The 16,471-nt window shown below is 49.9% G+C and overlaps 7 protein-coding genes across 7 annotated transcripts; 3 read left to right on the top strand and 4 right to left on the bottom strand.

Annotated features, from left to right (window-relative positions):
* Positions 1-52: 52 nt before the first annotated feature.
* Positions 53-1,744, bottom strand: N7455_005045 (MDR family MFS transporter; the record flags this gene model as incomplete). Its single annotated transcript, XM_040957574.2, has 1 exon — positions 53-1,744. One exon carries the CDS (start codon positions 1,742-1,744, stop codon positions 53-55), a length of 1,692 nt encoding a protein of 563 aa, XP_040811897.2.
* A 1,279-nt stretch (positions 1,745-3,023) lies between these two features.
* N7455_005044 (peroxiredoxin family protein) lies at positions 3,024-3,795 on the top strand (the record flags this gene model as incomplete). Its single annotated transcript, XM_040957573.2, has 4 exons — positions 3,024-3,079; positions 3,133-3,245; positions 3,346-3,509; positions 3,616-3,795. The coding sequence occupies 4 exons, from the start codon at positions 3,024-3,026 to the stop codon at positions 3,793-3,795; spliced, it is 513 nt and encodes a 170-aa protein (XP_040811979.1).
* Positions 3,796-4,505: 710 nt separating this feature from the next.
* Positions 4,506-8,799, bottom strand: N7455_005043 (Mtc5p; the record flags this gene model as incomplete). The annotated part of the gene is made up of 2 exons (XM_040957655.2): positions 4,506-5,540; positions 5,596-8,799. 2 exons carry the CDS (start codon positions 8,797-8,799, stop codon positions 4,506-4,508), a joined length of 4,239 nt encoding a protein of 1,412 aa, XP_040811907.2.
* Positions 8,800-9,163: 364 nt separating this feature from the next.
* Positions 9,164-10,108, top strand: N7455_005042 (E2 ubiquitin-conjugating protein UBC13). Its single transcript, XM_040957650.2, has 4 exons — positions 9,164-9,407; positions 9,474-9,562; positions 9,622-9,753; positions 9,809-10,108. Exons 1-4 carry the CDS (start codon positions 9,355-9,357, stop codon positions 9,982-9,984), a joined length of 450 nt encoding a protein of 149 aa, XP_040811880.1. The 5' UTR covers positions 9,164-9,354; the 3' UTR covers positions 9,985-10,108.
* A 983-nt stretch (positions 10,109-11,091) lies between these two features.
* On the top strand, positions 11,092-11,952 carry N7455_005041 (60S ribosomal protein eL24; the record flags this gene model as incomplete). Its single annotated transcript, XM_040957587.1, has 3 exons — positions 11,092-11,142; positions 11,342-11,485; positions 11,671-11,952. The coding sequence occupies 3 exons, from the start codon at positions 11,092-11,094 to the stop codon at positions 11,950-11,952; spliced, it is 477 nt and encodes a 158-aa protein (XP_040811981.1).
* Positions 11,953-12,991: 1,039 nt separating this feature from the next.
* Positions 12,992-13,658, bottom strand: gup1 (glucosamine 6-phosphate N-acetyltransferase; the record flags this gene model as incomplete). Its single annotated transcript, XM_040957594.1, has 2 exons — positions 12,992-13,081; positions 13,152-13,658. 2 exons carry the CDS (start codon positions 13,656-13,658, stop codon positions 12,992-12,994), a joined length of 597 nt encoding a protein of 198 aa, XP_040812007.1.
* A 635-nt stretch (positions 13,659-14,293) lies between these two features.
* Positions 14,294-16,208, bottom strand: N7455_005039 (class II fumarate hydratase; the record flags this gene model as incomplete). The annotated part of the gene is made up of 6 exons (XM_040957657.2): positions 14,294-14,480; positions 14,546-15,563; positions 15,618-15,733; positions 15,800-15,837; positions 15,895-15,939; positions 16,002-16,208. The coding sequence occupies 6 exons, from the start codon at positions 16,206-16,208 to the stop codon at positions 14,294-14,296; spliced, it is 1,611 nt and encodes a 536-aa protein (XP_040811984.1).
* Positions 16,209-16,471: the final 263 nt, after the last annotated feature.

Genomic DNA, 16,471 nt, shown 5'->3' with positions numbered 1-16,471 from the left:
AGGACTCCTGAAAATAGCCACAGCCATCTATACCAAGAGGAAATTGTCAGTTTCACCCTTCTCTTCTTGTTGCAGCATCGGGTAACCCAAATTCTGTATGCAAATCCTCCGTGAGCTCCAGTTGCTTAATGGGTATACATAGAAGCAACCCGATACCACCAAACGGGATGGAAATCCACCACACCCATCGCAAACTATCTTGATACACACTGAGAACCTCCGCCATAAGGTTCGGGGTATTGTGCAAAGTACGCATCAGCCCTTCGCTGGCCATGGCATATGCACCACCATTAGCAAGCTTTGCGCGCAGAGACACATCACTTACGCGATACAGCAGCTCCTGAACACGTGCGTTGAAGATAGTGGTTGGAACAACAATACCCCATATGCAACCAAAGCTGCGCATAAATGCCCAGGTGGAGGTTGCAGTAGCCACATCGGACTCAGGTAGCGATGCCTGAATCGGAGGTAGGGTGGTGGAGAAGATCATACCAGAACCAGCGCCGAAGAGTATCTGAAAGCCAGCCCAGTCACGAGCAGGTGAATGGCTGTCCAGGAGCGAGAAGAGTCCACTGGCGGTAGTAAGGAATATATATCCTAGGAAGTGGAAGATGCGGTATTTGCCAGTCATGGCGATGATAACTCCCGTAATGATACCAAAAGGTGCAATTGCGGCCGTAATAGGAAGCACGTATACCCCGGATTCCGTGGCAGTCGAGCCACGTATAGCCTGGAAGTAGACTGGTAGGAAATATCCGACCCAGTATAGCAGGACAGACTGAATAAAAGCAATCCACAGTGCGCATGTCCCAGTTCCACTTGAGAACAGCCGGAGGGGAATCGAGGGCTCAGCACAGAATCGTGACACTTGATGACCGTAAAAAAGGAACAGCCCCCCGAGCCCTAGGATAAGAGGGAAAAGAACTCGCCACGAGGACCAGGAATACGTTGTTCCAGCCCAAGTGAGGGCGAGCAAAATCGAAATAACAGCAGCTGTAAGGATAGAATTACCGACGAGGTCCACGCGCTTGAGCTGGTGCAACACGGTGCCATTATTGTGCGGGTGTGTGACCCGAAGGAACAACACCAACAGTAGAAGTGATGCAGCACAAAGCGGTAGGTTGATATAGAAAACCCAACGCCACGAGATATACTGGGCGAATGCGCCGCCTAAAACGGGGCCGATCACCGTTCCAACTGCCCACACAGCTGCCATGAGCGCGACATATTTACCTCGCTGGCGGAGGGGGACCAGGTCGCAAATGACGATGTCCACGAGAGTGTTGATACCACCGCCGCCGATGCCTTGGATTGTTCTTCCCGCAATAAGAAGTCCAGTGTTCTTCGCACCACCGGCCATGCCACTCCCCAAGGCAAATATGACAACCGAGAGGATCAGCATCCATCTCCGACCGAAGATGTTTGCGGTCTGACCAAACAGTGGGAGGACAACCGTCGATGATAGAATGTATGAATTTGTAATCCACATGTATAGCTCACCGGCATTAACATCAAGGGCGATTGTGGGAAGGGCGGTTGAGAGGATGGAAGTATCGAGGGCCGAGAGGAAAGTCGTCACGCATAGTGCTGGGAACACGGCCCAGAAGCGCCATGTCTTCTTTGGGGTGAGACGGTCACTATTAGATTGCGTTGGTATTTCTCCATGCTGTTGATGTTGTTCTTCTGCTGGTGCGCGAAAAGGCTCTTGTACAGCTAGCTCGGTTGTCGGCGATGGCTTTTCCATGACTTTTCCCTTGACGGTGAATCTACTTCTGCCATGATATTAATATGTCGTGAAAACACAATGACATCAGGGCGTGGCAAGACATTAGTATAGAGCTAGCAGTTGAATTCCGAAACCCGCTCCCCAAACCCGATCCACGGGAGATTGCTGTTAATCTTTTTCCAAAGGAAGTTAGACGCACGTGGCATACGGGCCAGGGGCGATCTGCCAACGCTATTATTCTGTCTGACAGAATGACTAGCGGCACTGGGCCACCAATGATATCCTAGGACTAGCAGTCAGTATGGGTCTCAACAAGATGGTATCAGCGGAAGTACGAAAGTAGTGTAGGTACGGAGTATGGAGACTCTGCTAATATTTGCTCGAAAGACCACTGCAGATTAACCCGAGACATTGCCAATTCCTGCTGAACCCGCCAAAAACGCCCTGCAATCTGCTTATCCATCTTCTAATGCATAGCACCCAGGGAGCTTCTTGTGATAGATGACTAGGTAATGCGTCTGGGATAACAGTCGACACGGATGTGTGGATCAATTGTCACAGCCGCAAATAGAGTGACATGTGAGACGGATACAGCGTATTTCCGAGTGAAATGAACAAGTGACATTGCACTTGGCGTCGATGAGGTTGAGGTTTAGCTCCCGGGGTCACGAACATGTGAAAAAGCTCCTCCGAGAAGGTAAAATCAACGAATCAGATTGGTTGCCTGATGTAATCGATAGCCTAAGGCACAAAGATACAGGCACAAGGCACCAAAGTCACATGATCGTATCATCCCACCTTCTGCCTTAGATATCAGGCATTCTATAACATCATCCCCCACCTCGGTCCCTCATTTTGGGCCAATAACAAAAAAAACAGGACACTTCTCCAAGAATCTCCGAGAACGGCTAGGAACAGGAATACTAAATCCGAAGTACTAAGTAAGTAACTTATCTTAATAGCCGATACCTACAATGATCTGGGCTGACTCATCCTCTGATCCGATTCGTCTATATGAATAATACAAATCAGATAACGCCCCTCGTTCAGTCTCGGCCGTGTTTTCTTGATAATCCATGTGGTTCGGTATCTTTCTTCTTCGGATCACCTCACTTTCTGGTAAATTGAGGGCCAAGTCCCCACTTCGTCATAAATCCCGATGGGCCGATATGTGTAAGCCGTACTATTAAATACCCTACTACTCCAGTCCTTCTTCCCTTTCCCCCTCTTCTTCTCGTATCCACAATCTTAACTTCGATCTCTCTCTCTCTCTTCCATACTCAATCCAATACTCAAAATGGCTACTAAGGGTTTCAACGCTGGCGATGCCTTCCCCCAGGACGTGACCTTCTCGTGAGTTATTGAGTTCCCTCTTTTCAATTGTGTCCCAGCTAACAAGATAATAGTTACATTCCCTGGTCTGAGGAGGCTGGCGAGATCACCTCTTGCGGTATCCCCATCAACTACTACGCCTCCAAGGAGTGGGCTGACAAGAAGGTCATCCTCTTCGCTCTTCCCGGTATGTGACCGCTCTTTCAAAAAAATTTCAATTTCCCACCCCTCCCCTCTTTCCCTGCCGTCTGCAAGGTTCTCACGCTGACCGCAACTCTGCTCTAAAGGTGCTTTCACTCCCGTCTGCTCCGCCAACCACGTTCCCGAGTACATCCAGAAGCTCCCCGAGCTCCGCGCCAAGGGTGTCGACCAGGTCGCCGTCCTCGCTTACAACGATGCCTACGTCATGAGCGCCTGGGGCAAGGCCAACGGTGTCACCGGAGATGATATTGTATGTGATCCATCACCCCTCCATTCAACCTCTATCAATCCCCCTCTATAAATCCCCCAACAACAAACCATGGACTCAATTGACTGACTGTCTTTTTTTTTATTAGCTCTTCCTCTCCGACCCCGAGGCCAAGTTCTCCAAGAGCATCGGCTGGGCTGACGAGGAGGGCCGCACCTACCGCTACGTGATCGTCATTGACCACGGTAAGGTCATCTACGCCGCCAAGGAGGCCGCCAAGAACAGCCTCGACCTCTCCCGCGCCGAGTCTGTCCTCAAGCAGCTGTAAATTCACTCGTTTGAAAATAGATTTGGGTAAATGGGCTGGCGCATTGTTTCATGGGTGATTAGGGGGTCGGACTGCGATATTTGGGTACAAATATCGAAGCACGGTTTCTCCCCTCTGCTTTCAGCGGTTTTCCGAATTTTTAGATCGCCCTGTTACTTGCTCTGTTACCTGAAGAGTGAAATACCATTAATGAAGCCACGAGTTCATTCTTTCTATTCTTCTATTCTTCTCTGTTGTCTTTATCCGAGTAAATGGTAGTTTCCTTAAGGTTGATTTGTTGTACAGCATAGGTACAGTCTTAGAACTATACCTTGTCGTTTTGATTGGCGCGCCGCTATTATATTGGACTAGTGCTGAAGGCCAGTGCCACTGTCCGTGCTCAACGCCTCGATGGAGATCTAGATCGTCAGCAGGTCAATTGCCAAGCATTCAAACTGTATAATAAACTGTAAGTAGTGGCATATTCGGACAGAATTAGTAGCTTTGAAGTAGAATAGTCTACTATATTGTACTTCGTAGGCCTTCCACCAGAATAAATGAAGCTTGTGGTATACAGCCTACTTCACAATGGTCGATTATATGGATAGTATCAATCGTTGAATTTCATGGATCAAATTATCCAATTAAGTTATTAAAAGTCGAAAGTCCTTCCCAGAAAGCAATGGATATACGCAAACCCATAAACACCGTTGAACACCAACCTCAAAAAATCAAGAATCCCTCAAATTCGATGCCATGGTGACAGAATTATTCTTCTTCTGATCTTCTTTCGTCCGCAAGCCACGACTCAGCCCACCGCCGAGACCACGCGCCAGAGATGCAAACGGCGATGAATCCTGCCACACATCCAAATCGTGTTCGAGTTGGCCAACGCCCTTGGAGGGCGGTGCCTCTTTTCGGGCGGGAGCCAAGGCAACGGGCTCGGATTGTCGGCGATGAGAGTGTTTCGCCTGTACAATACTGTGCTGGGTAATGGGTGCATACTCTTTGGGGCCAAGAGATACTGGCTCCAGCAAAGGCATGGGGACATCAACGGTGATGTGCTCGGAACATTGGCAGCCGCATCCTGTTGGACAGGTTGGAAGGGAATTGTGCTGATCTGCGCGGTCGAATGGGCTGTCGGATTTGTCGGTTGGTCGAAGGAACCAGCGTTGGTGGCAGTCGAAACAGCTGACATGCCCACAGCTCAGACAGGGAATCAGCATACCGTCGACCACCTCGCCGCAGATAACGCAAGGCAGTCTGGTTGGTAGTGGTTTCCGGGGTTTGCAGTTAGGGCATCGACGCCCTGATGGTTTGCGCCGGTGTCGCTTGGAGGGGGTATTCGGGACTATGGGTTCTTTGTTAAAGATGGAGAGTTGCAACGCGTGACCGCAGCTGGCGCAATGACGCTGGAAGTCAAGAACTTTGGGGGATGGCTCCGGCTGTAAGTCCTTCAACGCGGTCTCGTCTGAGCCGGTGCTGTTCCAGTAATGGCTTGAAGTCAGGTCGTCCACTCGATCAGCCACGGCTCCAATCTTTATCACTTCGCTTTGTTGAACGGGAAGATCCCAAATCGATAATAGATTGGCATAAGCGACGCGATATGACCGATACAACAAATCCTCATCATCTCTGTCAAGAAAAGAGTCTTGCGCGGGTCCGTCGCTTTCGAATGCACTTTGGTTCTTGAATGTGACCTTAAATCTTGCATGTGGTGTAGGCTCAGGTGCGTGATCGCTTTCAGTGTCGGATTGAGCCTGTGACTAGAGAGGAACTAGGGTTAGACGGTATTCTCAAAATAGTACTGATACTACTCACCGCTTGTCCGGCTGCCACACCCGGGCTGTTTTGAGGAGTCGGCTTTTTCTTGTCCATCCTACTTGTCGGTGGTGACGCAGATGACGGACCGAATGTGAATGAACGAGATAATGAGGACGCTAACACTGATCCAAACCCAGATCCACTTCGTGCCTGGGATTGCTGGTCAGGCGATGCAGCCATGGAGACATTGTGGCTCGGATGTTTTCGGTGGTCGGCAGCGATGCCTCGTGGACGGGACATGAATGGAGGTGTAGTGCCTGTGGAATATGGGGGAGTAGAATCGACACGCCAGATCTCACTAGATGAGCGTGCTGATGTCTGGGGCGCGGGCATAGCCTGGACCTCTTTGAGGACAGATGAAGCTGGCATCGCAACTGGTGGTTTGGTTGGAATTGTCGATGGGACAGGGGAGAAATCCAATGAGAAATCATCTTTCCCGGGTGTCTTTTTAGCTTGCTGATTCTCCAAAAATCCCTCTTGGCTGGCTTCCAGTAGTACACATGAGAGCATTGCCACCATTTGCACATCGCCAATGCGCTCAAAGTGTTCGAAGAGAGCAGGGACAAGCCAATGACTGCCAAGGGGGTGGTCGCCCCAGCGAATAATACTGCCCTTCAAGTCTCTATACAGCCCATCTCTTCCCAGACCACCAATTCCGCCTCCTTTTTTGTGTGTACGCTTTTGCAAAAGCTCTGACTCGGGCAGAGTACCGGGAGTTTTTCGCACATGCAACACTAACTTGATCAGACCCCAGATTTGGGCCAATTCGTAGCAGCCAGCGTCAAGGGCAACAGCCGCATTATGGGCGCATACATCTGTTCCTTTGCCACAGATGCGATATTGACTCGCCAACTCCCGCTTGACGGGTAACATATCACTCAGGTCATGAATCGATACGATATTCTGGGGTGCGTCTGATTTGACTGTGGCTCCACCTCCAGTCGATCGCTGAGAGTTATCCGTTGATCGCGGCCGGTGGATGCCATAGCTGCCGGCACTGCGCCATGTCCGAGGTGCTGGGAAAGGTGTTGGCAGCCCAGAAAGAACGTCAGAGGAGCCCGAAGAGCTCGATGTGTCTGAGTATGAGTCGTCCGAATCGTCCGAGGCACCATCATCTGTGCTTGTTATCGTTCCCGTACCACGTGGGCCGGGTGAGCTGGTATGTAACCGACCGAAGCCTTCGAAGACTTTATCACCTCTAGACCAACGAGACATCTCTTTGAAGCCCATGTTCTCGAATAGCTCGGCTGACTTGTCCTTCTTTGGTTTCGGCGGGAAGAAGCATATTAGGCGGCCGTCGTTTGCCCAAAGCGCTCCGCATACTTTGGCCACAGGCACCATGACGTTGGCATTGACAGGGCGGAGTAGCTCAGAACTCATCCCCAGTTCTTGGCTCTGGGTCATACCGACTTCATCCTCGTCGCTGGATTCACCTTCTAGTTCACCGTTGATAGGTGACTTGAGGGTGTCGCCGGTTTCACCCAATATCCACGCAATGCTGTCCTCCAGGCTGCTCTCGCCTAAAAGATACCGCACAGCACCTTCCAGGCACCCTCGATTTCGGGACATATAGGTTTCAGCAATTGTGCGCAGCTCAGCTGTAGTTTTCGCAGCCCACTCGTCGGTGACAGCTGCCGTCTTTTGGAATGCAAAGGTTGGGATAGCAGTCTTGGGATAGCTCATTGGGAACTTGATATCGACTTTCAAGAACAAGGAGGCCCCGTCGGCACCCCAGGGTCCGTTGAGAGAAATGGAAATCTTTCTTTGTCGGACGTCAACTGAATCAAATGCCACCTTGGTGAACTTCTCACCGACCTGGCTGATTTCATCTCCTAATGTCTCAATATCCCAGCCTGATATTTTCACACCGCGCATCCAAGCAATTGGATTTGTGTCCGCTCTTAGATTTGACCTTGGTTGCATGCCAACTCGATCAACATGACCTCCCTTTATCCAACCCCGGGCGTGAGGAACAGTGATGGCGTTCATCCCAGTGCCTGCCGCAGTATTCTGATTCTGATTCCCAACAGAGGAAGCCACATCAACGTCATCGAGATCCAAATCTGAATTCACGTCGCGGAAACTCCGATACACGGCACCGAGCCGTGTCACAGTTCGTGTGGAAATAAAGGACTTGCCCTTTTCGTACCCCACGCGCGCCAGAATCTCGGGGTCAACTTTGTGCAAACGAAGCTCCCTGTCTGTTCCCCACGTAACAAGTTGATATTCGCGATGATCAATGCCATCGGCTACCCCTCCACGCGGCCTCCACAAGAACTCTTTAACCTGTCCCTTATGCCCGGGGAAACTATGTACCAAAGGCAAGTCATCCTCTGGACTTGAGCCCTCTCCAGCTCGTCGACTGTAAAGGTGAAGATCATTGTTGCCTCTCTGCGGCATTGCAAGCATACCCCATCCAAACGGTGTATTGCGTGCCCGCCACACGGGGAATGGTGTGTGAATCTGCTTCTCTGGGACATCTGAATCGGTGGTGTAGTCCCAGAACTTGACGGTTCTATCTAAAGAACATGTGACTAGAGCACCACGTCGAACACGATTCCAGTCAACTCCATAGATCTTGGTGTCATGTGCTTCAATCGATTTGATTGGATATGCGCCCATGCGGTCATCCCAAATCCGAAGGAACCGGTCATGAGAGCTTGCAATGACATGAGGGTCTTGTCGATTCCATTTTACCTGGGTTGCACCAGTAAACCAATCCGAGAATGAGACCGCTGGCCGCGACGGAGTACGTAAATCCCAGCAGTGTACAAAGCTGTCCACGGAACAGGTCGCTAGGACATCTGGGTGGAAAGCTGAGAAATTGATATCGGTAATTGCTCGAGAATGGGCATGAAGCACAATTTCAATGGAGTTCTGCCATGTCTTCATGGCCAAATTCCAGACCAACGCTTTCTGGTTGGATGTACTGACAACCCACTGATCGCGTGCAGCGAATGGCGACCATTGGACATCAGCTACCTCCCATGGTGTGTGGTGAGGGAGATACCGTGGTGGAGAATATGGCGAGTCTAGGTCAATGACATGTAGACCCTCCTTGGACGCTAGAACGACATCCCGTCCACAGGGGGATATTGACATAGAACCCACCGGTTGCTCCACATGAAAGGAACTGTCCTCTTCAAACGTCGGGCTCTCCATAGCCGACGTGAGAGGCCTCGGTTCCATCGAGCTAGACATGATGACTGTGATTGCCGCTGTGTTTAATTTCCGGTGTTCGTCGGGCCGCGATCTTGCAGGAACCGGGAAGTCAAAGGTCTACCCATGCATATAACGCAAGACCATATGTATTTGGTAGTGATGTACCTGTTCCCATTTTCCACAATGGCATCCACTATTCTTGTTTCATGGTCGAAGATGACTGCTATATCTTCGACTTGTCGCAAAGACTGGAGAGTTGGGTTGCGATAACGCGATAAGGACAAGGGAGTGGCTGGTACTGTGGCTGTGAATGTGGATGTGGCTATCACTGCGGGATTATGACATCACATGATCTTGCATACGGGACGCGAAACAACCCCGCCATGCAGGAGCCCCTCGGCCGGTTACGTCGAGATCTGGATCTGTTTTTTTAGTTGACTTGCCCTTTACTTTTCTCTGTTGACTTTTTCCGATTACATATTTTGGTCCCACCCAACGTCGAAAGTGTGCGGGTTCCTGGTCTTTTTTAGGAACAGTCTCCTCGTCTGAAATTACTAAACCAGGTCTACTCGCGTGTCGATAAGCCGGTTCGCCATGGCTTTACCCAAGAGAATCATTAAGGAGACGGAACGTCTGATGGCAGAGCCGTAAGCAGTTCATCTCGCTCAAAAAGTCATTTGCATAGTAGCTAACATGTTGTGCTTGGGTTACAGTGTTCCAGGCATTAATGCTGTGCCCCATGACGATAACCTCCGCTATTTCGACGTCTCAATTCACGGACCTGCGCAATCTCCATACGAGGGTAGGCTCGCGGTAACAAAATCATCATGTTCAATTGAAGTACTAACCTACTTTCTACAGGTGGTATCTTCCGACTTGAGCTCTTCCTACCAGACGACTATCCTATGACCCCACCCAAAATCCGCTTCCTGACCAAGATCTACCACCCCAACATTGATCGTCTGGGTCGCATCTGTTTGGATGTCTTGAAGAGTAAGACCCAATACGATTTGTTCTTAAGCTGCGGATATCTAATCATGTTTTTTAGACAATTGGTCCCCAGCTCTCCAGATTCGTACGATTCTACTCTCGATTCAAGCACTGCTTGGAGCCCCTAATCCCGACGACCCGCTCGCCAATGACGTTGCTCAGAGATGGAAGGACGATGAACCTGCTGCGATCCAAACAGCAAAGGAGTGGACTCGGACACATGCTATGACCTAAGTCCGTTGGTGTTATGTGACCATGAAGTGTAGGACAACCCTTTCTATTTGTGATAGCACGCATTGAATTCCAAGCGTTTGTTATTGGGCAACCTTGTTGCATTGAGTAGGATTCCATTATCTGCTACTCCCATTAGCCTTGTCTCAAGTTGTTCTAGGGTTTTCCATGAGGCGTTGCAGAGAAACAACCTCGTCAGGCGTGTTTAACTTTAATCAGCCATTTATAACAAACATCATCTAATGTAGTTAGTTCAGCCACTTACAGTTCCTGGAGTGTACTGATCGTTGTATCGTTTATCACTTAGTTATGAACCTCACCTTGAGGATTGTATGTTTGTCAACAAGAATAGTCAGTCACCATTGCCGCTCTTTCCTTGACGAAACAAGACCAATAATCTGACCTGTTTGGCCCAAGATGGTATTAGAGATGTTATATGTAAGAACATACAGACGTGTTTTTGGATGTTTTTTAGAATATATACTCAGATGGTAAAGGCTTAAACCAACGTACAGAGCACACTTTCAAGCATAATCAGGGGACTTGATGTATTCCTAATTCCAACTCTGATAGAAACGGCCATTGAAGAAGAGATGTACTCCAACCGTGTAGGTATAGACTGAGTTCACATAATTGTACGAGGATCGTGCTTGAGCGAGTCTGCCACGAAAGGCTTCCACCTGCATATGTAGTCTAGATTGGAAAGAAATTCGACTTCATCGGGGGCCAGGAGTAATTCGTCAGCGAAAATTCCATGTCCCTTGCATTTTTTCGTGGACTTCTCAGAAAAGAAAGGTGAATTCCATGTAATTTCAAGTATTTTATCATTTGCACTTATAGAAATGTATAGTTGGAAGCGGAGACTAAATAATAAAATCCAAGTTATGCAATTATCCTGCTCAGAGATCATAAACAATTGAAGTATTGGAAGAGAGAGACATATCATGTGACCTTATCGATAAGTCGACCTGGAAAGGGCAGAGGCAGTCACGTGTCGCACTTTAGCGAGCGCCCGCACCACAATTGGGTCAGTAGCATCACCGCGATCCACGATTTACGACAACCACTCAACGCCAACCGACCCCCGTCAGCGCATCTCCATCCGTCAAGATGCGTACTTACGACGACGCCTTCAGCGGCCAGAAGATCTACCCTGGCAAGGTGCGTTTGCAATTCCCGTCGTCGCTTTTGGGAGGAATTTGTGTGCGAGGGAACAACGGCATCACGGATTCGACATTCACACTTCGATATTTCAATACCGTCACAATTGTCGCTCTCCGTACTAGTCGAACCGCCGCACATGAATTCCGCCGCCTTTTTATTGCTGCTAGAAGCTAATCTTTGATCTTAAATGTTTTAGGGCAAGCTGTTCGTCCGTGGCGACAGCAAGATCTTCCGCTTCCAGCGTGGAAAGTCCGAGTCTCTTTTCCTTCAGCGCAAGAACCCCCGCCGCATCGCATGGACTGTTCTCTTCCGTCGCCAGCACCGCAAGGGTATCTCTGAGGTCGGTCGCCCCTCCCCTTGGATTATTGTTAGATTGTGTGGAGGGACAAGAGGCCGAATCGAATGGTGACGCCAACCATGAGACGGAGCAAGAGGAGGAATTATCACGTCACCACCATGATTCAGATCAAATGATGGAAAATGCGACTACAGATTACTGACCGGGTTATCTTTTTGGATATATAGGAGGTCGCCAAGAAGCGCACCCGCCGTGTTGTCAAGAACCAGCGTGGCATCGTTGGTGCTTCCCTCGATGTGATCAAGGAGCGCCGCTCCCAGCGCCCCGAGGCCCGTGAGGCTGCTCGCAAGCAGGCCATCAAGGACGCCAAGGAGAAGAAGGCTGCTTCCGCCAGCGCTAAGAAGGCTGAGAAGGCCAAGACCGCCGCCGCCAAGGGCGGTGCCCAGCGCATCCAGAGCAAGCAGGGTGCTAAGGGCTCTGCTCCCAAGGTCGCCGCCAAGTCCCGCTAAATTTCTTTATGAAATATATGGGAATGGAGGTGTTCGGATAGGAGCAGCGCTGTGACGGTTGCGATATGATGGAACTTACGGGCACCGGAGCTGGAGTACTGTCTGTGAGGACTGGCCTTGGGCCTTGACCTTGTTTCTGGAAATACTTTATGCAATACAATTTCATGCAGAAAAATGGGAACAAAGGAATCAAAAAATGAATCCCCATGCGAGTATTAAAATTATGTCCTTATCCAACCTCCAGCAATGGAACGTTTCTTGCTTTCCCTCCTGGGGATTCATGTCCACCAAACCTACTCATGAGTGGTTGGATATGGATATGCCTCAGTCGGATATTGTCAACGAAGTAGTCCAGATTCGGCCTCCCGATCTATAATTGAATTTCCTGTTTTGATTTGTTCTAAACCTTTGATGTTAAATATACGAGAATGAACAGCGACTTTAGTACATGGCTTTTCTCTAGCATTTTCATGACCTAACCGTTAAACCGAACTTTCCTGTTCTGATCAGAAGATGATCTTCCAAGTCGAATAATGATATATAATTGTCATGTCTCATGCACATCTATACTTAGACCATCTAGGTCCTCATCCCGCGATGCATTGGTTTCAAACTCTCGAGAAAGCAGAGATAATACAAACAACATCAATAGTGTTACAAGCTAAGATGGGATCGCCGCAATGGCTGGAGCACCATCATCATGATCACAATTGATAGACCAAGCACTCCCCGGCCCTAGGATCTCACGGTGCGCAACTGAGTTCCAATAGTGGAGGGTGGATGCAAAATCCTACAAATGCCCCAATTGCTCCTTGTGATGTGTTGAAAGGCCATGCTAATCACGATTGATTAGGGTCAGGTGCACCCCAACCCCGTTCTCTCAAATGCAACAATCGCATGGTTTGCGCAAGTTTATCGTGAACAACGGCGCCTCGCCAAAGCCTCGCCGGACTAAGTGACCCAAATGACCCAAACGCTATATCAAACAACTGGCGTGAACGAGGAGGGAGGGAAAAAAAAAACAAGAGTCAAGAAACGCTCAGTAATAATGCGCCATCTCGAGGCCAGCGCGCTTGAAGCCACACTTGACATAGAAACCCTCATTGACTTCGGAGCAGTCAAGAATGCTCTGTAAACGAGTCAGCAATGAACAATGATACAACAGTATAATCTTAGACATGAGAGGAATGAACACATACCTTGTAGCAGCCAACCTGTGCAGCAACAAAATCCAAAGCCTGGATAATTCTCAAGCCAAGCTTCTTGCCCTGTTGGTTCTTCTCAACGGCAATGTCTTCAATGTGACCAACCATACCGAGCGAATGAATGAACTTGCGCTCAACGATCAGACTGCCGGTTCCGACGACTCGGTCCGCACCATCGCAGACCACGAGCATGTAGTACTCATCATTGCGCGAGGTAATCCAGTCGTACCGCTGGTTCCAGGCCTCCTCGGTGATGTCGCCAACGGTTGTCAGCACGCGCAACACGTCCAGGTAGCCGCGGTTGTAGTCCGAGCGGCGCATGGGCCGGATGGTGTAGTCTGTTGGCAGGAGAGAGATCACTTCGGGGGAAATGAGGGTGGAGGGGAAGAGGGGGCCGTCGGTGACGGGATCGACTGCGGCGTCCACTTGGGTGACGGTTGAGCTCATGATTGGCTTCGTGGCTTCGGGAATTGTGTTGCTTGCAATGGCGTGTGCGGTCATTTTGATGGTGAGAGTAGGAGAGTAGGGGAGTAGGAGAGTGGAAGTGTTGAAGAGATTGAGGGTCGAGTGTGGGTTGTTTATCAGGGGCCGGGGGTCGCAAGGGAGATCGTCGGACTTGGGTTTGGTATGTTAATTTGTTTGGGTGAACTTTAATATATAATTGAGGAGAGATACAAGAGTTTCGATGTGGAAAAGAAGAAGGTTCCAAGTTGAGAAATAAGTACTTGACTTTGAAGGGTTCAGGTACGGTCCTGCAGGTGAGACACCGCCACTAAGGGGGGCTTTTCTATAAATACTCTCCATACCAAGGGACGACTAGTGGATTCTCTTTTTTGTTTCTCAGACCTTTTTTTAGTATACTCTGCTTATGTATTTCTACATTGGAAAATCCTAAGGTTATTGAAATGTACACATGTATTAGAAGGATCTCAATAACTCCGATCCACGAGTGTTCTTGATCGGCTTGGTGGTTGGAGATGCTATTTATATCACCAAAAGAAGTTAGGATCTACAACATATCTACATAAAAAATGTATCATATCACAACACCAAGCTGATTAAACATAATATTCTTTTCATTGTACATATCCTATCGGAAATGGTCTATAATATCACAGGACAGCATTGCTGTTCATTTATTTCAACTCCTTAGGAGCCAGCATCAGCTCGGGGCGGACATATTGGTCGAACTCCTCTGAGCTGAGAGCCTTGAGCTCCATAGCACTCTCCTTCAGAGTAAGGTTCTTCTTGTGAGCGTTCTTGGCCACCTTGGAGGCCATGTCGTAACCAATGACAGGGTTCAGGCAGGTCACAAGCATCAGACTATCATACAATTAGAATTTGCCATCAAAAAGTAAAAGGGGGGGGGGGGGGGGTTAAGCGCATACCTCTCGTTAAGAAGGGAGTTAATCCGTGACTCGTTAGCCTCCAGACCCTCCACCAGGTGGGAACGGAAGCTGTTCATGCCATCAGAGAGAATGCGCACGCTGTGGAGCAGGTTGGCGATCATCACGGGCTTGAAGACGTTAAGCTCGAACTGGCCGTTCATTCCACCGATGGTGGCAGCGACGTGGTTACCCATAACCTGAGCGCAGACCATGGTGAGGGACTCGCACTGGGTGGGGTTGACCTTTCCGGGCATGATAGAAGAGCCGGGCTCGTTCTCGGGCAGGCTCAGCTCGCCCAGGCCGCAACGAGGGCCGGAGCCCAGGTAGCGCACATCCTGGGCAATCTTGAACAGGGAGGCGGCCAGGGTGTTCAGGGAGCCGGAAGCCTCGATGATGGAATCGTGAGCAGCCAAAACCTCGAACTTGTTGGGGGCGGTCTTGAACTCGGTGCCGGTCAGCTTGGTGATCTCGGCAGCGACGGCCTCGTCGAAGCCCTTGAAGGTGTTGAGACCAGTACCGACAGCGGTACCACCCTGAGCCAAGAAGCGCAGGTGGGGGATAGTAGCCTCGACACGCTCGATGTTACGGTCGAGCTGGGCGACGTAGCCAGAGAACTCCTGGCCAAGAGTAAGAGGAGTGGCGTCCTGCAAGTGGGTACGGCCAATCTTGATGATGTGCTCGAACTTGTCGACCTTCACCTGGAGGGCATCGCGGAGGCCCTTGAGCGAAGGCAGAAGGGACTGCTCGAGCTCGACAACGGCAGCGATGTGCATGACGGTGGGGAAGGAGTCGTTGGAGGAGGCAGACATGTTAACGTGGTCGTTGGGGTGAACGGGCTTCTTGGATCCCATAGTACCACCGAGGATCTCAATGGCACGGTTGGAGATGACCTCGTTAGAGTTCATGTTGGACTGGGTGCCGGAACCAGTCTGCCAGACGACCAAAGGGAAGTGGTCCAGCAGCTTACCCTCGGCGACCTCAGCGGCGGCCTGCTTGATAGCCTCGCCAATCTTGGGGTCTTATGCAAGTCAATAACCTAGCGATATCTAATTTCCGCAAGAGCTTCACATACCAAGGCCGTACTTCATGTTCACTTCAGCAGCAGCACCCTTCAGGATACCAAAGGCCTTGACCACCGGGGGGGGCATGCGGTCCTGGGGCTGGTTGATGTCGAAGTTGCCGAGGGAGCTGTATCCATCAGCGACCTTGTTCTTCTTTTCCATTGTAACGTATCGATTTGATGGGGCGTCTTACCGCTGGGTTTGCGCACCCCAGTACTTGTCTCCAGGGACCTGTTGAGAGAATCATTAGCTCTATACGGCGCCGTTGCTGTGTCAATAATCACTCACTTGGATTTCACCAAAGGCATCGCTCTCAGTGCGAGCGTCAACAGACTAGATCACACGCATCAGTTTATCTGAATTTGTTTGTCCGCCACGCTCTCAAGACAGCATACCATTCTGACGGTAGTTCCAAAGGCTCGCTTGTTGGAGAAAGTGTTCAAAGATTGAAGGCGGGGGAACTGAGCAAATTGACGGGTATTAGAGCTCAGAGACCGGGTAGCAAAGGGCGACAAAACGGTGCGAGCTGCGGGGGTGGCTCTGGCCGCATGTGTCAAGGTGGCCATAGAGCGCACCGCGGCTCGGGAGGAAGTGGGATTCATTATGCGACAATTGGGTTGTACCAAAGAAGGTATACGAAGTCTCACACCAAGCTTCTGAAGCTTCTATGGGGAAGTGAAATCAAGGGTCTCCTTTAAAAGAAAAGTCTCAAATTTGAGGTCAGCTCAACTCTCCGAGTCCCCAGCCGAAATTTCCCGGTATCGGCAGGACCAAAGGGAGACGGGTTGTTCGGTAGTTATTCGTGTAATATTCGGTAACTTTTGGTAATTTGTGGTAATATCCAGTTTCCGTACTATGGTATTTA

The sequence above is a fragment of the Penicillium solitum genome (assembly GCF_028829755.1).
Source record: "Penicillium solitum strain IBT 25940 chromosome Unknown utg000003l_segment0_segment0, whole genome shotgun sequence".
NCBI lineage: Eukaryota > Fungi > Ascomycota > Eurotiomycetes > Eurotiales > Aspergillaceae > Penicillium > Penicillium solitum.
This window is presented reverse-complemented; position numbering and strand designations above follow the sequence as displayed.